Raw genomic sequence first — 25115 nt, 5'->3', positions numbered from 1 at the left:
GCTATCTCCATTTCGGTTTAATCGCCGACAGAACGACCGTCACATAATCATATATAGTAATCTTTATCTCAAACACTTGATTTAATTTAACACATTATTTACTTTATCACTTAGCACTCTCTATCTATCTAACATGATATTATATATTTTTGTTGACAGACCCTGTACGTTAAATCACCTAGAGATCTTGATGAACTTGATGGACCATTAATCATGGCTACCAATTTATGGTAAGGATATTTTCTCGCTGTTGTTATGATTAAAGAGATTGCGTTGCCGAGATTGTTTCGCGTTGGGAGAACAAGTTACGGATAGGAGTGTTGTATCACGTGAAGAGAAAGAGAAAGAGAACCAGGAAGGAGAAGAAGAAAACGAGTAAAGGAAGGCAAGGGAAGAGGAAGAGGAAGAGTAAAAGCAAGACGTGGTTGGAAATGCTCCAAAGTCTTGGGTAGACAAAGTAAATGCGCTGAAGCGTAAGCATGTAATACCCGGCATATGTGGGTGAACAAGATAGAATGAATTTCAACGTGGTGTCGTGTGTGTAAACGATGTCACGGCAATTTAATCGTCTACCGACAGTTTCTTTCATCATAAAATTTTATCCGTATACTCTGAAATAATCTCTTATATTATACTGCTACTATGCTGCTATAATTTATATTTATACTTCAACTATTATATATATTTATATATGATACTACTCTTTTACGCTTAGCTCCTACAACAAGACTTTATTTCTGTTCTATATATATGTATAAAGTTTTGTTTATTTTACGACAGTTATAGCTTCGCACTTGATCTCTTAATTGGATTTGTAGATAAAATGAAGCACTTGAATGTCTCGTTAGCAACAATATCAAAGTTATAGCGGTTTCACTTGATTTAACATCTTGGAAATACTTTCGTAATAATAAACAATTGATTTTAACGAGCATTTAATTAAGTTAAAGTTCTCTGAGACGGCAGTCTGGTTAATTAGTTCGATAATATAATAGCCGACAGGTGGAAAATCGGATGTTTTTTTTTTTTTTTTTTTAAAAAGGAACAAGTTAGAGCCTAAATTGAGGGCGATTGAACCGCGAGTAAGAGATCCGGTGGCATGTCAGCTATAAATAATCCCGTAAGAGTATTTCAGCTCCTCCCCAACTTCAATAATTCACCCGAGTATAAAACACCCTCGGCAATTGTGAGCTGATAATTATGATAAAAGTCTCAATTTAGTTTTTACCCTCTTTGCAGACAAATCCAGCAGCATCCAACTGCGCAAGGTGAGCGACGGTGAGAGCTGATACACTAGTTACCCTAACAACCAGCCGACAAAATACCCTATTTGTTGTACTAATAAACCCGGAGAAAAGTATCCAAGGATATATATAAATATCGTGAAATATATAAATAAATATTGTGGAAACAAAGTGGCTAGGAGCGTCAGTCCGTTAGTCCACCAGGTGTGCTCCAGGTTGGAGTCACAGGTGTCGGAAGAGACACTTGTATCGAGGCGCATGCCTTACCTCGGGCCTGAAATGACAACCCGGCTGTCCGCCATGTTTTACACGGTCGAGGTCGGGGACACCAAGTTTACTATCCTCAAGCGATACCAAAATCTCAAGCCCATTGGATCTGGGGCTCAAGGCATTGTTTGGTGAGTATCTCGTCACAGTCTCTCCCTCGGATTTTCACTATTTATATATTTACATTTTCCTCTATTTTTATTCTTTGACACTCTGCCCTACAAGTAACATCTTCTGACATTTCATTTTATATTTCAGTGCCGCCTACGACACGGTCACGCAGCAAAATGTTGCTATTAAGAAGCTGTCAAGGCCCTTTCAGAACGTGACACACGCTAAGAGAGCATACAGAGAATTTAAACTTATGAAACTTGTCAACCATAAAAATGTAATTGTTTATATTTACATCAACTACACTGTAAAAAATCCGGAATCATTACGGATTTTATTTAAATTCAGTTTAAAAAAAAAACTTAATCAAGTTGTAAAAAATAATGAAAATCATGGACCGTTTCAGATTATTGGTCTCTTGAATGCATTCACACCACAACGATCTTTGGACGAATTTCAAGACGTTTACTTGGTAATGGAGCTGATGGACGCAAATCTGTGCCAAGTAATTCAAATGGATCTGGACCATGAGCGTATGTCCTATCTCCTTTATCAGATGCTCTGTGGCATTAAGCATCTCCATTCAGCCGGTATTATTCACAGAGTACGTGTCGTTATATTATGCATAAACCACATATTTACTCAGCCTACACTCATATATACATACATATACATATACTCGCCCACTCACTCGTTTACTTTACCTGTACTTGTACAGTATGACGGTAGCTGTGTTTTATCATGTTTAAATATTTAATCCTCGGTGTATATGCTCTCTACAGGATTTAAAGCCAAGCAATATAGTCGTTAAATCAGACTGTACCCTCAAGATTCTCGATTTCGGTCTCGCGCGAACTGCTGGCACGACGTTCATGATGACCCCGTACGTTGTCACGCGGTACTACCGAGCACCAGAGGTCATTCTGGGCATGGGCTACAAGGAAAACGTGGATATATGGTCAGTCGGCTGTATAATGGGTGAAATGATTCGCGGCGGAGTTCTTTTCCCCGGTACAGACCACATTGACCAGTGGAACAAAATAATTGGTGAGCTATTTGATTTTTACTGTGGATTTCATCAGCAAACAAACTTTTAAAACTCTGGCAATTATTTTCAGAGCAACTTGGTACGCCAGCACAGGAATTTATGCAGCGATTGCAACCAACGGTGAGAAATTACGTAGAGAACAGGCCTCGGTACCCGGGCTATCCTTTCGAGAGGCTATTCCCGGATATTCTGTTTCCCACGGACTCTTCGGAACACAATAGACTGAAGGGTAAGTTGAAGTTGAGAATCAACTCAAGTATATTTTTCTTCTTTCTCTCTTTCTATCGTCTACATATATATAATAATACTTGCCTCGGTCTCGCGAGTATATCGACTTGTTCTCTTTTCACCTCCACATCAACAACGTAACCCATCTCTCTCAGTAACTCTCTCTTACTTTCCTGCATCATTTGTGTGTTGCAGCGAGTCAAGCCAGGGACCTGCTCTCGCGCATGCTAGTCATCGATCCTGAACGTCGCATCTCGGTCGATGACGCTTTATTGCACAATTACATCAACGTCTGGTACGACGAGGGTGAGGTCAACGCTGTAAGTATTAACGACATGCAATCACTGATAATGAACAAGCATTAAAAGCACATTTAACCCAGTACATACTCAGTGCTATGTATCTACACCCTAAAAGGTTTATCAGAATTAATGTCAACACTTTTTCATTACAGCCTGCACCAGGTCCTTACGACCACAGTGTCGATGAACGGGAGCACACAGTCGATCAGTGGAAAGAGCTGATTTATCAGGAAGTTATGGAGTACGAGACAAGTCATAATCCAGCGGCGACCGCCCAGACCTCCGTGGATCCTGTCGCCGGTTCGCGGTAGACGTGTCGGGACAACGAACGTTTCATTTAAATAAATAAATAAATTTATTTATTTATTATCTTGACATGAAACGTTGTCGCCATCACCGCAACTTCTACTACTACTACATACTACCACTAATTATTATTATTAAATATAAATTTTTACATTCAACTATTCCGCCCGCTCGATTAAAACAAATCACACGACTCGTCTTCACTTTCTTCTCATCAGCGTCCTAATGCATCTTCACTTTATTATTCAACCACGAGTCGGTTTAAATCTACTGTGACCTCCACTGTAATTATTTTATTTTTTTAAACAGTAGTGCACTTGTCGGACGTTGATTATTCAAAAATACCGCGAGTGTGTAAGACACAAAGAAGATAAATAATTAGGAGAAGAATGATTGCAAGTTTTAATCGCAGTATCCAAGTGATTGTTTGGATTGTTGGGAGTAAGAAGGTGATTAATCAAGCGAGTCGATTTAAGACTTAGACGTTTAGTTGATAATAATGTTTTTTGAGCCCTTTACTTGTATATCACTGGCTATTATATATATAAATATAAATATTAATAAAATAAAAAAACAAAATAACAAAAAAAGGTAATATAATAATAATAATAATAAAGTAATAATGGGCGCAAAAAAGTGTATGGACGTTTTAATTATAGTGTTTTGTGCTTAAGTGATAAATTTTATTTTAAAATAATTTATTCCAACTGCCCTGACAATTAAAAGTGGCTTTAAAGTGTACAGTGACGTAGTCGCTACTGAGTTTTAAATTCCCGGGAATTTATTTATTCATTTTTTTTTTTTTTTATTTTATTTAAGTCCTCAGTTATTTTTTTTTATATTTTACCCGTTGTACATTTTACTGTCAGAGTATTGAGCTGGTATGCGTTGGTATGAATAATTTTATTTATTACTATTAATTTTATTTTATTAAAATTAATATTAATAATAAAATAAAGTTGAGCGCGAGCGTTACTAAGAATGCGTACGTAATTTAAAAATAAAAATCTCGTGTAATATTAATTAAATTTGTTATTTTACCACGATAAAATATATTGCTACAGTCCGATCCAAATAATCAAGCTTTTGTAATACTAATTATAATTATTTAAATTAAGATAATTGCTAATTGCTAATGTAATTGCATTGCACACGGTTGGTAAATTTAAATATTGCGTGTACTGTGTACGTTATGATATATAAATATATAAATAATATAAATATAAATATAAATAAATAATTGTAACAAATGAAAATGATACGACGGAATGATTGGTCGCGATCATAGAGCTCTACCAAAAATCTTTACGAATAAATTGCGGTCCATTTAATGAAACCCGCAGGCTAAAAATATTTTTAATTGACGTCCGCGTAACTTGTGTTTTATTTTTTTTTATTCACGCGATTTAACGTCAATTAGGTTAATTATTATTAAATAAAAGTTAACGGTTAATGTTTATAAATAATTGTGAGCTATTCTCTTGAGCTTTCAGTTTTAAAACATTCCCTTAATCCAATCGGACAGGGTACAGTGGAATTTGTATTTTAAATAAAAATATTTATATATGTAAAAAAAAAAAAAAAAAATAAACAATTAAAATATACAGCGCTTTTGTAAGTTACAATTTTTTGATTAATCTCTTGCTCTTGACTACTTTAGCTTGTCAACAAAAAAAAAAAAAATATTTGATAAAGATTTTTGGAGTCCGTGCTCTCTTGACAGTTTGGTACCACGTGATAAATGTCAGAGACTACGAGGAGGATTAATAAAAATATAAATATATAAATACATATAAAAATATTTATAATTTATAAATAAAATGGGATAAAAACACCGATGATTTTAGATGTAAGAGTACGTAAATATTTTATTTGATTTATTTAAATCGATTATGATGAGTAATAAAGTCGGCGTATTTTAATTTATTAATTAACTAATTAATATGAAATACCACAGGTTAATAAATGTCCATGTTGCTAAATTAGATGGGTAGTTTTCGCGGATAGTTTAAAGTAGTAATAAATAGTAATAAAAATAATAATTATTAAATTTGTATGCGTGAAAGTGAGCATTGGAATAAAATGTATAAACGATTTATTTAAATCAAGTAATGAGTAACTTGTATGTAATGTATGGGTGTAATGTAATTTAAATTGCATAACTGTTTAATAATTGAATGGAGGACTATTCCTTGACGCTTTTTAGACTAGTTATTTAAGCTACAGCCTTTTTAAATAAAAAGTTTACCGATTTTCGGGGACGTTTGATGCGAAAGTTAAAGTTATTAATTTAAATAAATAAATAATTCATTAATTTAGTGTAATATTAATATTAATAATAATAAAAGTATGAGAGCTCTTTAATGCCACGAGGCGCGAAATCTTTGTACAGTTCTTTATTATTGTTCTCTTCGGGCATTAAACAAACCCATTATTGTTGTGTCGAGTCGTGGGCGACTCTTTTTTTTTTTTTTTTGTATTTTTTAAATGGCATGCGATAGTATATTGTGTGACGAGGGATGAAAGAACGATTTTAGATCGGGATGAAGTTGGCTGACATCACCCGCAGTGAAATCGTCTTTCTTCCTGAGACACACTAGATTTTTCATGATTACCTGCATTGGAACTTGAAGTTTTATGTCAGCAGCAAGATTATTTAAGATTAACTATTAGTAAGCGTAAATTGTCATAATTTAGCAGGAACTATAAATACTATTTATTATTCACAGTAATTTTTATGAAACTTTATCACAGAACTGTCACTTACGTAAATAAAATTAATACTCTGAAGTTATGATCCTGAAGTTAACAGACAGTTGACAATTTTCGGATTTTTTTTTTCAACAGATCAATTAAAAAAAAAATAAAAACTAAAAATATGCACTTGTAGAAAATTAAAAAAACTACAAGTGTAATTTTTTCAAATATTTTTTATTGTAATTTATGGTTTGAAAAAAAATCTAAAAATTATTAGACGACTAACTTCAGTATCATCTGAAGTTACCATTAAACAAAATGATACTGAAGCTAGCCGACATCTAATTCTTGGATTTTTTTACAACAATAAATTATAAAAACAAAATATTTAAAAAAAATGACACTTGTAGTTTTTTAAAATTGTCGAAAAAAAAATTAAGTGTCAACTGCCTGCTAACTTCAGGATCATGTTAATTTATTCGAAATTTCTAAATTGTCTCATAACTGCTAAATTCACACTCATTCCCTTGTCTCGACTGTCAGTCGAGACACTGAAATTTTAAAGACCAGTTTTAAGAATGAGACTGTAACTGACAGGAATTTTTTGAGTTTTTGAATACATAAATAAAATGTGAGTAAAAATAAATGTAAAAATGCGTATTTAAATAATTGAACAATCAGCGCGCGCATTTTTTGAAATTTCATTATTTAAACAAATTAATTTGTTTATTTGAAATTTATAAATTGTCTGCTACATTTACACTCATCTAGTTTTTCAAATCATATTTAAATTATTAATGCCGATATATCTATATATTTATACATTATAAATGTAACGACTAGCAAATTAATTTAAACTCGATTTAAAAATTGGCGTTAAGTTTCAATACTGGTATCATGGAAAATAAATAACGTTATTATTAATATTAATATTATTTATTGTTATTTACCTAATAAATAACAATTGTAATTGTAATACTCTCGTCCCTCTCAAGTGCGAGAGAGTCAGTATGTGTGATACGCGATTGTAATTTGTATGTTATGTATTCTCTATTTACTTGTCGAATGGAATAATTTAAAAGGAAATAAATAAATTAATAATAATGATAATAATAGTAATTGATAAGTTAAAAAAAAAATGATAAATAAATAAATTGATAGACGTTTATGGTAAAATAAAGTCCATTGCTCCATAAACTTAAAAAATGTGTGAATTTGTTTAAGAAGTAAACAAAAGTAAAAGTAGTCGTTAGCTGACGTGTAGCAGTAGATTAGTAGTAAATAAATAAATTAAAATAATGATAATGTAGAAGATTTAAAAAATGAAAAATAATGAACACAGTAGTAATTAGTTTTGGTAGTTTACGCAGTGTAATCATAATTTATTATAGATTAGAACTTACAGTTGAATTAATTATTAATTTATTTAATTAATTGATTGATTGATTGATATATTTATTGATTTGTGTTGATAATTATGTTACCTCTTGTGTAAATACATTACGATAATTATCATTATTGTGAGTAGTAAGTTAAGAGGAACGATGAAGGATAATTTTTAAATAAATAAATAAATAAAAATAAACGGCAATGGATTACGGATTGATATCGACAGTATACTAATTATTGAATTTTAATTACAAACTTTTATTCAAATAGCCTAGAGATTTAAATATTTAAAACAATTTAAAATAATAAATACCCACTAAGGGTTTTGGAAACGTCCTTAACTGTAATTGACCGCGCTAATTATTTTTCATTTTCAAAGTGTCCAATTAACGAAATTACTCCTATTTTTTAAATTTCTTTTTTTTATGTACAAATATATAAAGTGAATTAATATCAATATTAATACTTTTGTGCAATATATAAATATATATATATTTATGTGAATATAAAATGAAATTTTTTGAATTCAAGTATTTAATTAAAATTTAATTATGAAGTTTATTCAAGTACTGGAAATTATAAAACACCCATTCAATATTAAATTTAAATACTTACCGCATTCAGCTGTGACGTTTTTTTATTTTATTTTACTTTAATTCATTTAATTTACTTGGTACTTCTTTTTAAAATATTACGCGGCAATTAATCCGTTTAGCAATGGCTGAACCAATTGCTCAAAAATGCTGTTGGTTTTAATAAAACAATAAAAAATATAAAAAAAATATATATATAAAAAAAAAAAAACAAAACAAAATTAATATTTAAATTTTTCATTTTCTTTGCCCGTGTCCTGTAGATTACATTTTTTTTTTACAATTAGACTATCAAATTAATAAATTACAAAACTTAATTAATGTGCAATAAATAATAATAATAATATAAAATAAAAATATTAGATAACAACAATAAAGAAATAAGAAAACTGCAACGATTCATTACATGCGGAAGGTTGCATTCTGCATATCGATTAGATAGCGAAAGAGGACGGATTTAATAATAATAATAATGAGAAGAGACTTTAAACAATGACAATTACTGTTGTGTAAATTTGGCTATATTAGACTGTATTTACAATATTTCCAAACAGCACAATAAATTTAAAGTCTTATATTATTTATTATTAACATCAATTATAATTTTTGTTTCGTTTTTTTTTTCGTTACCTAAATAATTATTTTTTAAATCCATGTATTATATAATATAAATATGTCCACTTTTAAATTCCAGCAATAAATCACTTAGTTATAAATTAGCAAGACAAATTAAAAAAATTATTTAACAAAACGTAAAGGTAAATAATGCAAAGTTACAAGACACTGTACAAGGACTGGTAAAAAAAATGAGCTTATAAATAATTACTTTAAGTATTAATTAATACATCAATATTACCATCGCGTTAATAAAAATTTTTATCTAGCTTACGTAACTATTTTCTTAATATCACTATAGTATGATAATATATCTACATTAATTTAAATTATATCAGATAAAAAAACTATTTTATTTGTTTATTACTTCAGAATAATTATGAGTGCTCTGAATTTTATTAAATGAAATAGTTTTTATCTATATTATTTGTATATTTAATCCTCGTCCGATGATCTTTGATATACTGGCCCAAATTTACCCATGTACTTTCGTACAAAGTCTTTCGCTTTGTGTTTTACGTTTTCATTACACTGCAATTCATCCACGCTCTTGCAGTGCTTTAGCTCTTTTGCGAGAACAAAGTGTGTGAGCTGGAAAAGAAAACAAAAAATCCATTGTTAAAAACGTGCTTTTTTTTATTGCGCACTTTTTGTGCAAAGAGATGCCAGTGACTAAACGAAGCAGTTTAAAAGAACAGTTCCATTTAAAGCAGTTGTTCCGTGACAAGCAGATTCAAAAGTATTTTGTAAAAAAATTTTGTTTGTCTTTACCAATATATCGCGTTATTATTTTCGTAAGGACATATATTTATAATCGTCCTTTAGGGGTCGAACTATAGCCAAAAGGATGGATAATTTTTTTTTTATTACAAATTGATTTGGAAATTTATTTTAAAGTTCAAAATAATTTTTGAATCAGAAGGGGCGGATATCTATTACACAGATGTATTGATGATCCAGATTTCGAATATCCATTTTTCCATTAAATAGATAATCAATCACCCAGATCCCGATGGCACAGAATGACTTTCTTTACCAGCCATCAATCGTTAATCAAAAAGAAAATGTTGAATTCAAGATTTTCTTAGACGGGAAAAAGTCCTAATTTTCTATGGATTTTTCATATGATACCGAAAGTATCCAACGTTGAATAATTTTTGAATTTTTTTAAAAACCATAAATTGTAAAATAAATATTAAAAACTATGTTTGATTATCTGTGTCATTCAGAATCTGTTTAATAGGAATCTGGATTAAGATGATCAATTTTAATTAAAATATACTAGTATTATTTTTATTTAATTAAATAACAATCAAAAGTAACTTCTTTAAAATCCTTTGAAAAATCTTCCACGCAACAACTACCTCTAAAAACGATGAGGATTAAAAAGACTGACTCACCTTTCGTGCCAAATATTTAAAGTCTTCCGTATTAGTAATCCGTCCATGCTTGCAGTCATGCTGTCTAAAAGGATTTAAAAATCTGACAATCACATTAGCCATATTTATTCTAAAAGTATCTTTTATTTTTCTCTCAGTTGTTAGTTCGTTGGACTCAGCAATTGCTTGGAGTTTTATAGCCGTATGTCGTGCATGATATTTAGCTTTATTGGCACGCCGATGCTTCTTTAATTTTTCCATTTGCTCTTTTAATTTTGCGCGCTCTTTATGTCTCCGCTGTTTTTCTTTTATTTCCTTGTACTTTCTGTGATCAACTTTTTCTTCTCTTCGAGGCTGCAGTTAAAACAAAATAAAATAAAAACATCAAGAATAAATAATTAAAAAAGAAATAAAAATTTTACTTACACTTATTATTCTTTCTTGAACGAGTCCGTCTCTCCTCTTCTTGGGTTCCGAAGGAACGGCGGCAGTACCACGAGGATTTTGTTTCGTCGGTATTTTCATTTGTTCCAAAACACCTCTCAGCAATTCAGTATCATCATGATCATCATCATCATCTAGATCATCAACTTCTTCTTCAGACGAGCTGGACTCTTCACTGGACTCTTCACTGGATGAAGTGTCATGCGGAGCCCCGATGTGAACTGGCGGTGGTGGTAACCATTGAGCTATTCTCTCTTTTACGTGATAAAAATAACACCGGCCACGTGCATCCTTAGCACATTTCCATTTGGGCGGAAGATCAATAGGCGGCAATTCAATTATTTGCTGGACTGGAGGTTCCGGTGTCTCCTCAACAGTTTCCATAGGCGTTGGAGTGAATTGCTGCTCTACAGGTTTATCAATAAAAACGTGAGGTGGTGGAATCGGTAGAGGCGGCGTGGATCCATTGTGGACTGGCATTAAATTACTAGGCAGTAAATGTACATCAGGAGGAAACGGTTGGGGCTGAGGTGGATGAGCTAGGTTTGGTACAACATTATAAGGAACAGGAGGCTGCGGCATACCATAAGGAGGAGGGGGCATGCCTGGAGGAATTTCACTGGGGAGATTTGGCGGCAGCGGATGAGGATTCTGATTGGGAATTGGCATCACTCGATGATTATTCATAAACATATCAGGATGCTGGCTCTCCTGCAGAGGATACGACTGCCACTGCCCAAGAGTCGGGTTAAAAAACAACGGATACCCTGTTTGAGGGTCAACAGCTGCAGTGGTATGAGGATCCATGCCAAGACCATGACATCTTGCTTCGTGTTCCTGCCACATTTCCTGCTGCTGTCTCCGCAATCTTTCTTCCTCTTCCTTGGCAACTTTCAACGCAAACAACTGTCTTCTCTCGTACTTCGACAACCGCGGCATCGAAGGGCCTCCATTCCCTCTGTCATCATTCGTCCTCTTGTTGTCTTTCCGATGATTATTATCATCAGGACTATCCCGGCCACGTCTCCTGTCATACCTATCAGTTCTACGTCTGTCATAAGCGGATGACGACTCCTTGGCTTCCTTCTTCAGATCTTCTCTATAACCACTGTCAGCTTCACGCTCATGCTCTTTCATCTGTTCTATCCTCTCTTTCTTTGGTATCCGAAATACTTCCTTGAGACTCAGCCAATCATTCAGCAAATTAGCCGCGAACTCTTGAATACTTTTGACATGATCAGGTCCAGCTGGACTCGCGTCCCCACTAGTTACCTCACTTTCCTTTTCAGCTTTGTCAGTTTTTTTGTTAACCTGACCCGCTGTTCCTTCATTAGTAGACTTGTCATTACTATCACAGTTACCTTCAACTTCTTCAACAACTTTAACTTTTTCTTTCTCCTTCTCCTTCTCTTTGTCTTTATCTTTATCTTTATCCACTTCTTCTTCAGGAGATTCAGGTTTAGGTGACAAATACTGTTGATCAGACCACTTTTGTACAACACTATAAACTTTGCTGTCCATCAGCATAGTTTTGTTAGGAATTGGCAGTGTACTGAGAGTCTTGAGCAGTTCAAGTCTAAACATTTGAGCCTCTTCAGTTTCCAAGTTAGCGACGTCCATCATGTAGCTCCACATAAGACGCAGACCATGATAATCAAGGAAGAGACGTCTGCAAGGCTGCTCTCCGCACTGTATAAGCTTCAGCAGCCTCGTTCGATGTTCGATCTCTCTGCTACGTACCATCAATCGACTCAGCATCAAGGTATGCGCCCGGTTCTTCAGTCCACCCATGCACAGCTTGTCGATCTCCTCTTCCAGATCTTCATCTTCCACATAAACCTTCTTGACTTCCCGTTTCTTCTTGACATCGCGGTCACGTTCCCGTTCTCGTGTCTCCTTCTTTTCTATTTTCTCATTCTCTTCCTCCGGAGTTTCTCCAATCCAACCCCGACAGTTCGTTGATTCGCAAAAACATTTCTGTGCTTCCTTTCCGTACCTCTGAAAGTGATAGTCGAATGTAATTTCCTCACCGGCCGCAATAAAACGACGATTGAAAAAACCAATACGCAGTTCACCATTTACTGTCCACTTCTGTGTCTCGGCGTTCGGATCGCAACTGTGATTTATAAATCGGGAAATGTTGCCTTTCATTGTCGCATCAATTATTTGATCAGATTTAAGAGCCATAAAATAGTAATGCTTATTTTTATCCTTCGAATATTCTTTAGCACGCTTGCGAAAATCTTTAGGATCAACAACTTCGCCGACGTACTCCATTATAAATTCACCAGCGTCCAAATCCGCGGTGGCACGTAAACCCAGACCTTTTTTATCAGTCCTGAATACTTCACACTTTGCGTAAGAACAACTTTGGAACCTTCTATTGGTACATCTATCACTTACAACACACCTGGAGCCACATTCTATCATCAATAAACGATTCAAACAGTCTTCCCCGCACCCCAATTCACCTCTCTCGACCTCTTCCTCTGTTAAAAAACAATCGCAGACCATGCGCTTGGTTTCTTTATTAGTATACCTCTCAGTGAGATATAAATTTTCCTTTAAATATTCAAACTGACTTAACCGATCCTCTATTTCTTTGTCACGTTCTTCAGGAACGGCTGGTTGAATAATCGAAGGTACTGGTGATGAATTATTTGAATTTACTGTTGAATCTTTTATTGAATCAACGTCTCGTGATCCTGACGGAAATAATGGAATACTCGTGGCAACATTTTCCGATACAGTTGCCAAAGAATTTGATGATTCACTCGTAGTTGGAGCGGCAGTGAGTCCACCGAAAGCAAGGCGTGATCCAACGTGACCCATCTCCAATTCGCTGGATCTCCGCCACCGTGATTTAACTTTTACGGGTTTAGTTGAGTCAGAATCGTAGCCGGTAATTGAACTAGAAGCAACAGAGTTAAATTCAGACAATGGAGCTTTAATACTATTCTCTTTATCAGACTGAGTCTCTGATTGGCTGTCCATCGTATCTCTCAAGGCTTGAACAGCTGGCACATTGATTGCTTGAAGTTTTTCCCGGTCTTGCGATGGTATTTTCAGCAAATCAGCAACGGGTTTGGTAACCAGACCACGGCCACGAGACCGCTTGTTCATCAAACCCTGAGACCTAATTCTACTACTCCGACGTACAGTCGAACTATTGGATCCACTTTCAGATCCCGTGGTGTCGGTGCTTCCACTCCTGCTGCGAAATCCCACCTTCTTGTCACCCTCACTGGCACTAATCGCCGCGGTTTTGTCTCCAAACTCGGGCAACTTGATGCCGTTCAATGACACAGACGTGTCATTACTGTTCTCGCTGCTACTAGACAATTTAACGTCATCAGAGTCTGTCTTTACATCCATTCCACTTTCCCGCGACAGTTCTTCGACACTCTGCGGTCGATCAATAGTTTTATTCTGTTTAAATCCATCCGTTGGTGTCGGAGTGCGATCTAAAACCCGTATCTCCGTAACTTCAATCTCTTCCTTGAAAGCAGAACTCAATTTTTCTTCACCAACAACAACGTCATCAGGTTTTACTATCACGCTACTGCTGTCATTAGCTGGTACGATTTCTTCAGTCGGTGGTTGTGTTGGTTCAGATGGCAGTGATTCAGATTTATTAATAACTAAAGAAGAATCATTATTAGAATTACTTACATCACCTGAAGACTTACTTACATCTATCATATCAACAGACGTGTCTTTAGGTACTTCATTTATCGTAATTGTTGCTAAACTTTTTTCTAATTCACTAGGTGATATCGAATGTTCTTTTCGCGGTCGTCCTCTCTTGCGTTTAAACGTTACGGGATTTGAACTCGACGAGTCTGATGTTCCATTCTCGGCGACAACCGGCGATGAAGGCGATGATACACGCGACGCATCAGCAATTATTGCTTCAATTACACTAGACTTATCCGAAATTTCACTTGGTTTACTTAACTTAACTTTAGTATTATTAACAGAACTAGTCTTTTCATTAGTAATATCAGATTTATCACTCGATTTAGAGTCATTATCATTAGCTACTACTTTATCATCTACATTAACATTATTTTCACTCAATTGTTTATCTTCTTTTGCTAAAACTACATTATTTCTAATTGTTATTACGTCATCTGCTGGTTTTACTGGATCATCTTTAGCTGAAACTACATCTTCAGTTAAAACTACATCATCAGTACTTGAAATTTCATCATTTTTAGTTACAATTTCATCATCTTTAGCTGGAGCTTTATCATCATCATTTTTTAATGAGACTTGATCATCTTTAGGTGAAACTGAATTATCTTCCATTGAAACTTGGTCATCTTTAATTGAAATTTCATCAATTTTACTTAAAACTTGATCATCTTCAGCTAAAACTTCATCTTCAGCTATAATTTGATCATTTTCAGCTAAAACTTTATCATCTTCAGCTAAAACTTGATCATCGTCAGCTAAAACTTGATCATTTTCAGCTAAAACTTTATTATCTTCAGCTAACATTTGATCATCTTCAGCTAAGACTTTATTATCTTCAGCTAAAACTTGATCATCTTCAACTAAAACTTGATCATCTTCAACTAAAACTTGATCATTATCGTTACTTAAACACGTAACATCATCAGCATACTCACTTGATTCATACCGATTATCCTCAGATGTCATTACCATTGACTCAGTACCGTCTTCATTTTGTATTACAGTAAACTCAACAACTTCTTTACCTTCGTAATTTTGCTCATTGACAAGAAGAACTTGCTCGAGCACCACACTAGCGTCAATACAATCCTCCATGTCATTGTTATCGTCATACCGTCCATCCTCGACCTCCATCTCTTCGCAGATAATCGTCTCCTCAATAACTTCACCATCATTCCACAACATGTGACTGGAATCATCAACATCAGTCATAACATTTGAATTTTCTCCAATCACAACCACGTCGTCATCATCATCATCTTCATTATCATCAACTTTTTTACTCTGCAAACCATGACCTTCAAACTCCGCGACGATGGTCACTTCATCCTGATCTTTACTCGCAATACTCTGCGCACTATCCTGCGTTGAATTGACACCCGCAGCCTCATTATTTACTTTATTTCTATTCAATGGTTTCCTACCGCGTTTTTTTTTAACTTTTATCGGCAGCAACGTGGCACTGTCATCGTTATTACCAGAACTCAACTGATTGTCATCACGAGCAGCTGCTGTTGGCTGCGAAACATCTCCATTAACTTTTTTATCATCAGCAGACAATCTCCTGGCACTTTGTCGCGTAGACTTTCTCACAGGAACTGGATTCGCTGGTTTCTGAGTTGCTCCAGTATCACTTTTTTTACGTCTAGCCATTTTATATAAATCCACACTCTAATTACCTGCAATTACCACCCACTCAATAATAATATCGATCAATTATGACAGTTTTTAACTGTCAAATAAACATTTGGATGATTTCTTTAAACTTTTTTTTGTTTTTTCTCAAATTAACTAGGGTTCAAGTGGTGATATATTACCTTGGAATTATTATGACTGATTTCCCATGACTGTTAATGTTTTATCATGATTACCCAAGAGCTGTTTCCACGACAACCCGATACCTAAGCACAATATACGATGATTCAATCACTTAAATATTTATTTTTTAAATTATAATTCTAAAAAAATAATTAAATATTTGAATTACTTACATTTAATCTAGGAAAATAAAATTTGACGCTTTCCATCAGCACTACGATTTTATTAATTTATGCAAACATCTATATATGTGTATATATATATATATATATGTGTATATGTATGTATGTATTACTACTGTTTAATTTTGTTTAGTTGAAATAAAAAAAACGGGTGATGATTATAAGAGCTCGGTCACGGCAGGCGAGTTTTTTCACATTAAAATATATATATGTATATATATGATGTAGATAAATAAAAGCGTTGTACCTTGATGATGAATGCGGGATATATTTACTGGGGTGGTGAATATATAAAAAAATCACATCGATAATGTTGATATATGTTTTTAAACGTCTTGTTAACAAACTTTATGCTCAATAATATTAAAACTCCGGCTTATTTTATTTAATTGATTAATTGTTTTAAATAATTGAGTTGGTTTGTGTGTGTGTAAAAATTATAAAAGCAACAGAGATGAAATGTCTAAAGACCACCGTCAAGATCAAGACAGATGCTGAGATAGCTGAGCATCGAATTTGAGACACGAGATTTGCGCACGTACATTTTACCGGTGGGGGTTTTAATATTTTTTCGGGTTCTCGCCGTTGTGGGAAATGGCGGCGATAGGAGCGATGACGATGACACACATGGACTTTTGAATTATTAGCCATCTGTTGTTACTGGTGAAGTTTTTTTTGAGAGTGGAAATTACTAGTGAGGACATCTGGTGATGGAGATACAAATGGCAATAATTTTTTTATTGAGCAACTTGGCGGTAATTCAAATTTTTAATTTATATTTTTTTTAATTAATATGTCAATAATTTTATAGAGTTTATGAAAAAATTTTATTTGAGGCGAAAGTCATGAATTTTTTTTATTTTCACTGACAGAGAAGTAAAGAACAATTTTTATTGTTGCGCTCATATAATAAACGATGATTTAGATATAATTTATATAAATATATATTTTGGTTTATTGATTTTTACAGAAAAAAGTCTGATGAAAAGTGTAGTTAAATAAATATAGAAGAGCTGGAAAAATGAAATGCAAAATAAATCTGAATTTGTTGTGATAAATTTACTAAATTATATAAATGTAATATGAGTGTGAATGTCACTGACATGTGGGAATTTTTTAAATTCTTGAATAAATAAATAAAATATAAGTAGAATAAAAAAATTCGAATTTAAATATTTGAAAAATCAACACGCGCATTTGTTTCACTTTCATTATTTAAAATTTATAAATTGTCTCATGTCTGCTATATTTACCCTCATGTGAATGTAACTGACAAGTGGAAATTTTTTAAATTTTAGAATAAATAAATAAAATATAAGTAATAGAATAAAAATTAAAAAATGCATATTTAGATCAATGAGAAATCAGTACCCGCATTTTTCTAAATTTCATTATTTTAATTAATTAATTTATTTATTTAAAATTTATAAATTGTCATCTGCTACACTCATAAATGTAATAAAGTATTCCAGCGAATAATTTATCATGCAAATTGTCGCTGTTAAACAAACGTAAATTAAATAAAAAACATATCGCAAAGATTAAATGATAGAAAATCATGATAACATGGTGATGCAGGTGACCATGCATGCGACGATTGTAAGCAAAATGATTTAATTATGCAAATAACCCTGACGGCGACACGAATTGGCTGCCGTTAAACAAATAAAAGCTGAGTGAACAATTTTTATTGCAAATGTTAATTTAAAATCAAAAACAACAAATAAATTTATTTATTTAATTCAGAAAAACACTAAAAATAATCTAAATGCGCAAGCGCCCATAATATTATTATGATCCGGTGAAAAAGCGTTCACTGGATCGAATGGTTTGATGACAGGCTGCACAGTAAGAGTCAGTGTCGAACGTGTGCTATCGCTCAGCAGAGCACAGGAATGAGCGATAATAAAAATGGATATCTGGTATTGTATGGACACGTAGGAGTTTCCGCAGCGGAAAGTAACTTTCGAATGCTAGGCAACAAAAGCTAATGGTCAATCACGACCTACCAACGCATCAGTTGGAGATGCCGACTGTTGACTTTAATGATGACAGCAAAAACTGTTTCTGGACGAGGTAAATAATTAATTAAATATATATTGATTACTATTACGATTACCTTTACATAGCATACAATTTTTAATTAATTATTTAATTGATAGACAAGAAAGAAGGGCATGGTTCATTTCATTGTACTGCGGCACATGTCTACTTTACGCAACCAGGACGTCGGTCCCTCTGCTGATGCCAGTGGTCAGCAAAGAAAAGCAGTGGAGCAAAGCCGACTCCGGAATGATTCTGTCCAGCTTCTTCTGGGGCTACACTCTAACTCAAGTAGCCAGCGGATATATTAGCGATCGAATGGGCGGGCAGAGAGTGATGTGGATCGCAGCTCTAGGATGGTCACTCACTACATTCTTTATGTCCGATGTCATTGAAATGTTTTCTTCTAGCATTCACTGTGTGCTGATTATTGCTATCGCGCGTATGCTAAATGGTGCTTTTCAAGGTAGACTGAATTTTTCATTTGATTCAAATTATAAGTAATTACTGAAGACAGTAACGTGTTTCAGGAATGCATTTTCCTAGTGTTATAAGTTTGACCAGCCAGCATTTAGAAGAATATGAAAGAGCTTCATTCTTTGGGCTCCTGACTTCAGGGTCGGCACTTGGTACTTTACTTACCGTGACTCTAGGTTCTTATTTAATGAAAGCTTATCATTGGCAAATTGTTTTTCAAGTACTAGGTATTTTTTTTTACTTATTTCTAATTAATTTATTGGATTAATTGATTAATTGGTTGTGTAATTTTAATTTCAGGTAGTTTAGGATTTTTGTGGACAATATTTTTGTATTACCAAAGTTTGAAAGTACCGAGAAAAAAATTAAAGATGTCAATTGACGATTCTATTCATAGCAACTTGCCCTGGAGGCAACTGTGGTCTAAGTCACCTTTCTGGTATTTTATCTTATCTTGATTTATTATTTAAATAAAATTATTTAAAAAATAATTTATCAATGTTTAAATATTAGGTCCTGTGTGTTTACGCACGCGTGTCAAAATAATTGTTTTTTTGTACTACTTTCTTGGATGCCAACATACTTTCACGATACATTTCCTGATGTACAGGTAAAATATAAAATTTATTATTTAATTTATTGATTTTACATAAAATTTATTATTTAGAGCTGGAAAGTAAATATGATACCTTGGCTGTCATTAGTACCTTGCACATTTATCGCAAAAGTACTGTCAGAAAGACTGATAAAAACCGGGTACTCTGTCACGGCAACGAGAAAAATTATCGAGACAATTTGTTTAACGACTCAGAGCATTAATTTACTTATCTTGTGTGAGTTTAATTGATTTTTTATTTTAGTTCATATGCGTCACGATAAAAAAGTTATTAAATCTATCAATAAAATAAATTTTTATAGCTCGAGTTACGACATTTCCTAGCGCAATGATCTGTTTAATGTTGATAATTGGAGGCACTGGTTTTCATAACACAGCGATTGCTGTTAATCCTTCAGATCTTGCACCAAAACACTCCGGAAGTGTTTTTGGGATAATGAATTCCATTGGTGCAGTGCCTGGTACATTTATTAATAAATTTAATATTTATTTTATGGACATTCTCACAGAGTATACCCCACTTTTTAAAAATATTTAATGACTCCATTGTTTATTAATTAATTAAAAAAAAAATTGAAACATTAATTGAGAAAAGAACAATGAAACTGCAATTTACTTACAGTTGTCATCAATTAGGAACCAAACGAAATTTCTCAACTAAATTTTAGTCTAAAAAATTTGAATTATAAAATTGACATCAAGATTTTACTGAAGTTTATTTCAAAATTTCATTTAACTCCTAATTGATGTCAACTGTAAATAATTTTTTAAAAATCTGCCTTGGCGAAATTGTAACTGCGTTTATTGTCAAAATGAATACGATCTTTACAATTGAGTCATTGAATATTTTAAAACGTGGCGGGCTGTCTGAGAATGGCCTTGCTTAAAAAATGATTAATTATTAATTGATTTATTTGTAGGTTTTCTAGGCGTTTATTTAGCTGGCCATATTCTACATATGACACACAGTTGGGCAGCAGTATTTATACTCACATCAATTATTGACGCTCTTGGTTGCATCGTGTACTTGGTATTTGGTTCAGGACAACCGATAATATAAATACAAATACTTAAAAAATAAAATATCAGTGATTATAGAAATATTAAAAATTATTATTAATCTTGTAAATATTTAAATGAATTTGTAGATAATTATTAAAGTGAATTTTATTATTTAAACTAATTATTTACAAGCATTTTAGACATATAGGGACCATCTAACTCGTATCCAATTTTACGGTAGTAATTACGCGTACCGACACCAGAAATTACTGCTAATTTATGAGAGCCGTGTTCTTCTCTGGCGATGCGCTCAGCTTCTTCCATCAGCAGCATCCCGAAACCCTGATGCTGGAATTTCGTTGGGTCTCGAGCGCTGATTGGCACTACGGAACCGTAGACATGAAGTTCCCGTACGATAGAGCACTTGCCTTTGAGTTCCGGGCGATAGGTATCAGCTCCACACTTGCGCAATCTCAGGAGGCCGACGAGAATGTCTTGAGTTGGATCTTCATATGATAAAAATGTCTCCCACCCATTATTGGCCGTGTAATCCCGTCTTATGAGCTCGACCTCGTAAGGCTGGACTTTGTTGTGAATTTCCTGAATCCCGACTTCTCGGGTCCTGACGTCCCGGCAGTCTGTGCCGAAATCTTTCATACGAGCCAGCGCAAGTTCACGTAAATTTCCATGTTCAACTCCGGAACTCACAAGCGGCATGGGTATGTCTCGCTGGACACGATATACTCTAGTCCATGGTGGTATCAGTGCTAATATTCTGGCAATTAAATCAATCAATGTACTTGGCGGGTAACTTTTGTAACGACCAGTCTTCCATAGTTCGTAGAGACCCGTGCCTCGGATTACCAACGTTGGATATATTTTTAAACCATCAGCACGAAACGCTGGATTTTCAAAAAATTCCTGAGAAAAAAATGAAAATTTATTTCCATTAATTTATGACAGTTGATGCCAGTTATTTATACTTACAATAAACTGTTCAATATCTCGTTCAATATCAACATTAGGTAAATCCGGCATCATGTGAGCAATAACTTTGTAACCTGTATCTTTAGCAACATTAAATGTTTCACATACAGCTTTTACTGTATGCCCACGATTCGTATCACGTGCGACATCTTCAAAGACTGATTGGACTCCGATTTCCAACCGCGTACATCTAGATAATTATTAAAATTTATTATCTTAATCATTTTTAATTAATTACTAAGTAAAATTTACCCGTAGCGAAGCATATCTGACAGATGTCTATTCAAACAGTAATCCGGCCGTGTTTCGATGGTGATACCGATGCATTTAGTTTTGCTTCTTTCGGAAAATCTTACTGCTTCATCAACACTATTACTGATGTGCCCAGAAAGAGCGTCGTGGAGATTTCTGATGAAGTAATCGCGGTAATCGTCAGGGAGAGACATGAAGGTACCGCCCATGACAATAAATTCAACTTTGTCGACACTGTGTCCCAGTTGCTTTAGCTGTTTGATAGGTAAATATTAATTAAATTAAATGTAAATAATTTTAATGGGCAGTGAGATTTAGAAGAAAATTAATTACTTGTTCAACGCGATGTCGGGTTTGTAAAAAGGGATCATATCTTGCTCGTATAGCTCTCATAGATGTTGGTTCGTATCCAGTGTACGATTGCGTCGAGTATTCAAAGTCGGAATCTGGTCCACCTGGACAATAGACGCAGATGTTACCAGTGAAATTTATATGTGGACATCTATGAGGTTTGCACATCACTGCAACGACAGCAATCTGAGGAAATTAATATTTTATTTATTCTGGTCTTTGAAAGATCTTGAGTATCAAAGTGGAAAATTAAGCTGATGATTGACAGTTAATAAATATTTTATAAAATGAAGACTTACTCCACTGGCTGTTCTTATGGGTTTAGCTTTCAACTTGGGAAGTAATTTATTTTTAGCGTCGAGTGGAACAGCTGCTATGATATCAACGAGTCTCGGTGATGATTCCAACCCGTACTTTGATGAAATCCTGGTTTTTAATTTATTTAAATCTACGTCACGGTGCTCGTCATGTGCTACTAGCAATTCTTGGATTACCTCAGCTATTGTCATCATCATCCTTTCTTCCTTACTCTCGATAAATACTGTAATAAAATAATTTATAATTTAAATTTCTAATTGGAGGTTAAAATTTATTTTACTAGTTGATTGGTATGAGTTTTAAAAAAATAATTATTAAGTATTTGAAACTGGTACCTTTCTTTTTGCGAGCCATTTTGATAAACTAATGCTGCGAGTGTTGCTATTTAACTTAAATTTTATAAAATGACACTTTTAAACACGTGCTGGATATTTTTATTGTTGAAGAAATATAAAATAAAAATATTATTGAGAGTACTGTTGCTAGTCGATAGTCGCTAGTAGTCGAAATTCAAAATATTGAAGTTAGCCACGAGTGCGAATGTAGCAATGAACAATTTTAAATTACAAATAAACGACTTCAACAATTAAAAATATAAAAATAAAAAAAATGCACATGTTGATTTTTAAATTCTATAAATGTGCATTTTTTAAATTTTATTCAATTTACATTTCATTCATTTATTTTTAAATTAATGGACGTCAGCTGACTTATGAGTGTGAATATAGCTGACACGTCATTTTTAAATTTTAAAAATAAGCGAATTAAATATGAATTGAATAAAAATAAAAAAATGCACATTTATAAAATTTCAAAATCAGTATGCAAATTTTTTTTATTTTTATATTTTTAATTGTTGTTCGTTTATTTGTAATTTAAAATTTTCCTCATCCACATTCGTACTCATCAATTTTTGAATTTATTTAAAAATGACAAATTATTAAAAGATAAATATTTGAAAAGTTGCACCTATAGCTTTTCTAATTTTCTACAAGTGCATTTTTTATTTTTCATTTTTTTATAAAATTTGTTGAAAAAAAAACTCGAAAATTGTTAACTGTCTGCTAACTTCAGGATCATTGGAGTTTCTGTTGGTAAAAGAGACTGAGACACAATTAACAATCATAATAATTGGAATAGAGTTAAAAAATAATATTGCTCGTGTCATCTAGCTGTCAGTGAAATTTATTTATTTATAACACAATTTATTTATAAAAATGATGAATATTCACAAGATAAGTTTGAAATTATGTAGACTGTGTGGAAAAGAAAAATCCCGAGGCACTGACGTCTTCAAAGATAAAATAAAAGGAGCAGTACTAGTTTCTATTATCAATAAATATTTTCCTAAAGAGGTAATTGTTATTTTACTGAAAAAATTATTAGTTATTTTATACTGATTTATGTATTACTATTTATTAGGTAATAAATGTTTCGATATCTGATACATTTTCCAAGTATGTCTGTATGGATTGTGAACAAAAAATATGCAGCTTTGATGAGTTTTGTTTGATGGTAGCAAATGTTCAAAAACAACTTGCTGCTCCATCATTGGAAATTGATTTTGCAGAGGTAATTTAATTATTATATACTTTTTTTTATTACATGAAATGAAAGCTAGCAGCAGACGATTGACAATTTTCAAATATTTACATTAATCAATTAAATATTAGTAGAAAATAATTTTTTAATAAAAAAAAAAAAAAAAAAACGTCAACCGTCTGCTATTTTTTAGTGTCTACGTAAATTAAATGTCACTGACATTTAAAAAAATTACAGGATATGCTCTGTCATCTAAAAGAAAATGAAATGTCTATAGAAAAACCCATAGCTAATTCCAGGGTAAGAAAAAAATTCATGTGCGAGCAGTGTGCTAAAAGTTTTCGATGCCTGTCACACCTAGAAAGACACAAACGCATTCACACTGGCCAGCGTCCGTTCATTTGTAATGTAATTTAATTTCTATACTTTAAAATTACGTCAATACTCTAAAAAATGATGACTTTATTTAAAAATTTGCTCCAGATCTGCTCGATGTCATTCAATCAGCAGGAAGTATTGAGAAAACACCAGGAAAGTCATCAAGGAAAAAAAGAATTCCGATGCGAAACTTGTCTTCAATCGTTTCGTTACAAAATATCTTTAAAATCCCACATGCTGAACTTCCATTTAGAGTCTGACCAGAACTCAGTGGTAAATCCTTTCAATAACAATCCGCTGACCTGTACCGAGTGCGGCAAAACATTCGCGACAAAGTACAAACTTCAGAGACACTCGCGTTGTCACACAGGGGAGAGACCTTACAGTTGTAATTTTTGTAATCGATCGTTTTCACAGACTGGTAATTTAAAATTACACTTAAGTAAATGCTCTCGTAGCAATATGATGCCAGAAGGAATAGAAGTAGGAGTTGACTATGGGGATGGTAGTCTTGAATGCCGGGAAAATGTACCTGAGTCTTTGACTGATCAAAGACTGGAACCTTTCCCGCCGGTTTATATAACCGAGAGCGAAATTCAAAAGACGATAAACGAAACTATAAATTCAACAGATCCAAACTCATCGTCATATTTGATAAAAAGTTATGACAATCAAATTTATATTGATGACGAAATAGAAACTATACTTGATCAAGATCTGGGACATCTAGATGCCAGCTCAGAAAAAATGTCTCTCTGTTTAAAACAGCCCGAGACCCCAGAATTATTCCACAGTCTACTGTATGACGTTTGATAAATATATATAAA

General features: G+C 33.3%; 5 protein-coding genes across 6 annotated transcripts; 3 read left to right on the top strand and 2 right to left on the bottom strand.

Moving 5' to 3' along the window:
* The first annotated feature begins 1289 nt into the window (after positions 1-1289).
* Positions 1290-8052, top strand: LOC103571069 (stress-activated protein kinase JNK). The gene is made up of 7 exons (XM_008549062.3): positions 1290-1642; positions 1770-1899; positions 2029-2226; positions 2405-2669; positions 2741-2899; positions 3094-3218; positions 3353-8052. The coding sequence occupies exons 1-7, from the start codon at positions 1503-1505 to the stop codon at positions 3509-3511; spliced, it is 1176 nt and encodes a 391-aa protein (XP_008547284.1). The 5' UTR covers positions 1290-1502; the 3' UTR covers positions 3512-8052.
* A 388-nt stretch (positions 8053-8440) lies between these two features.
* LOC103571067 (probable histone-lysine N-methyltransferase CG1716) lies at positions 8441-16850 on the bottom strand. Of its 2 annotated transcripts, XM_008549059.2 has the most exons (5): positions 16314-16850; positions 16140-16223; positions 10606-16001; positions 10201-10533; positions 8441-9391 (listed from the first exon to the last, which is right to left on the bottom strand). In XM_008549059.2, the coding sequence occupies exons 3-5, from the start codon at positions 15973-15975 to the stop codon at positions 9236-9238; spliced, it is 5859 nt and encodes a 1952-aa protein (XP_008547281.1). In that variant the 5' UTR covers positions 15976-16001; positions 16140-16223; positions 16314-16850; the 3' UTR covers positions 8441-9235. The 2 variants fall into 2 exon arrangements, with proteins under 2 accessions (XP_008547281.1, XP_053596585.1); XM_053740610.1 differs by having other exon boundaries at positions 10606-16223.
* Positions 16851-17897: 1047 nt separating this feature from the next.
* Positions 17898-20608, top strand: LOC103571066 (solute carrier family 17 member 9). Its single transcript, XM_008549058.3, has 8 exons — positions 17898-18398; positions 18485-18831; positions 18896-19069; positions 19143-19281; positions 19356-19452; positions 19510-19675; positions 19761-19919; positions 20379-20608. The coding sequence occupies exons 1-8, from the start codon at positions 18313-18315 to the stop codon at positions 20516-20518; spliced, it is 1308 nt and encodes a 435-aa protein (XP_008547280.1). The 5' UTR covers positions 17898-18312; the 3' UTR covers positions 20519-20608.
* On the bottom strand, positions 20596-22886 carry LOC103571065 (elongator complex protein 3). Its single transcript, XM_008549057.3, has 6 exons — positions 22704-22886; positions 22350-22591; positions 22033-22236; positions 21700-21953; positions 21448-21637; positions 20596-21381 (listed from the first exon to the last, which is right to left on the bottom strand). Exons 1-6 carry the CDS (start codon positions 22720-22722, stop codon positions 20638-20640), a joined length of 1653 nt encoding a protein of 550 aa, XP_008547279.1. The 5' UTR covers positions 22723-22886; the 3' UTR covers positions 20596-20637.
* Positions 22887-22985: 99 nt separating this feature from the next.
* On the top strand, positions 22986-25110 carry LOC103571064 (zinc finger protein 544). The gene is made up of 4 exons (XM_008549056.3): positions 22986-23723; positions 23791-23940; positions 24148-24318; positions 24394-25110. Exons 1-4 carry the CDS (start codon positions 23586-23588, stop codon positions 25099-25101), a joined length of 1167 nt encoding a protein of 388 aa, XP_008547278.1. The 5' UTR covers positions 22986-23585; the 3' UTR covers positions 25102-25110.
* The last annotated feature ends 5 nt before the right edge of the window (positions 25111-25115 follow it).

Source organism: Microplitis demolitor, chromosome 7 (genome assembly GCF_026212275.2).
Source record: "Microplitis demolitor isolate Queensland-Clemson2020A chromosome 7, iyMicDemo2.1a, whole genome shotgun sequence".
In the NCBI taxonomy this organism is placed as follows: domain Eukaryota; kingdom Metazoa; phylum Arthropoda; class Insecta; order Hymenoptera; family Braconidae; genus Microplitis; species Microplitis demolitor.
This window is presented reverse-complemented; position numbering and strand designations above follow the sequence as displayed.

Excerpts from the sequence above, each read along its gene's own strand:
- LOC103571066 (XM_008549058.3), top strand. The coding sequence starts at position 18,313 with ATGGTCAATCACGACCTACCAACGCATCAGTTGGAGATGCCGACTGTT. Across the intron at positions 19,070-19,142 it reads AATTGTTTTTCAAGTACTAG|GTAGTTTAGGATTTTTGTGG; the intron begins GTATTTTTTTTT and ends TTTTAATTTCAG. Across the intron at positions 19,676-19,760 it reads CATTAATTTACTTATCTTGT|CTCGAGTTACGACATTTCCT; the intron begins GTGAGTTTAATT and ends AAATTTTTATAG.
- LOC103571067 (XM_053740610.1), bottom strand. The coding sequence starts at position 15,975 with ATGGCTAGACGTAAAAAAAGTGATACTGGAGCAACTCAGAAACCAGCG. Across the intron at positions 10,534-10,605 it reads TTCAAGAAAGAATAATAAGT|CCTCGAAGAGAAGAAAAAGT; the intron begins GTAAGTAAAATT and ends TTTTAACTGCAG. Across the intron at positions 9,392-10,200 it reads TTAAATATTTGGCACGAAAG|CTCACACACTTTGTTCTCGC; the intron begins GTGAGTCAGTCT and ends TTTCTTTTCCAG.
- LOC103571065 (XM_008549057.3), bottom strand. Across the intron at positions 21,954-22,032 it reads CCCGACATCGCGTTGAACAA|CTAAAGCAACTGGGACACAG; the intron begins GTAATTAATTTT and ends CCTATCAAACAG. Across the intron at positions 21,638-21,699 it reads TCAGATATGCTTCGCTACGG|ATGTACGCGGTTGGAAATCG; the intron begins GTAAATTTTACT and ends ATAATTATCTAG.
- LOC103571064 (XM_008549056.3), top strand. The coding sequence starts at position 23,586 with ATGATGAATATTCACAAGATAAGTTTGAAATTATGTAGACTGTGTGGA. Across the intron at positions 23,724-23,790 it reads ATAAATATTTTCCTAAAGAG|GTAATAAATGTTTCGATATC; the intron begins GTAATTGTTATT and ends ACTATTTATTAG. Across the intron at positions 23,941-24,147 it reads TGGAAATTGATTTTGCAGAG|GATATGCTCTGTCATCTAAA; the intron begins GTAATTTAATTA and ends AAAAAATTACAG.
- LOC103571069 (XM_008549062.3), top strand. The coding sequence starts at position 1,503 with ATGCCTTACCTCGGGCCTGAAATGACAACCCGGCTGTCCGCCATGTTT. Across the intron at positions 2,670-2,740 it reads CCAGTGGAACAAAATAATTG|AGCAACTTGGTACGCCAGCA; the intron begins GTGAGCTATTTG and ends AATTATTTTCAG. Across the intron at positions 3,219-3,352 it reads ACGAGGGTGAGGTCAACGCT|CCTGCACCAGGTCCTTACGA; the intron begins GTAAGTATTAAC and ends TTTTCATTACAG.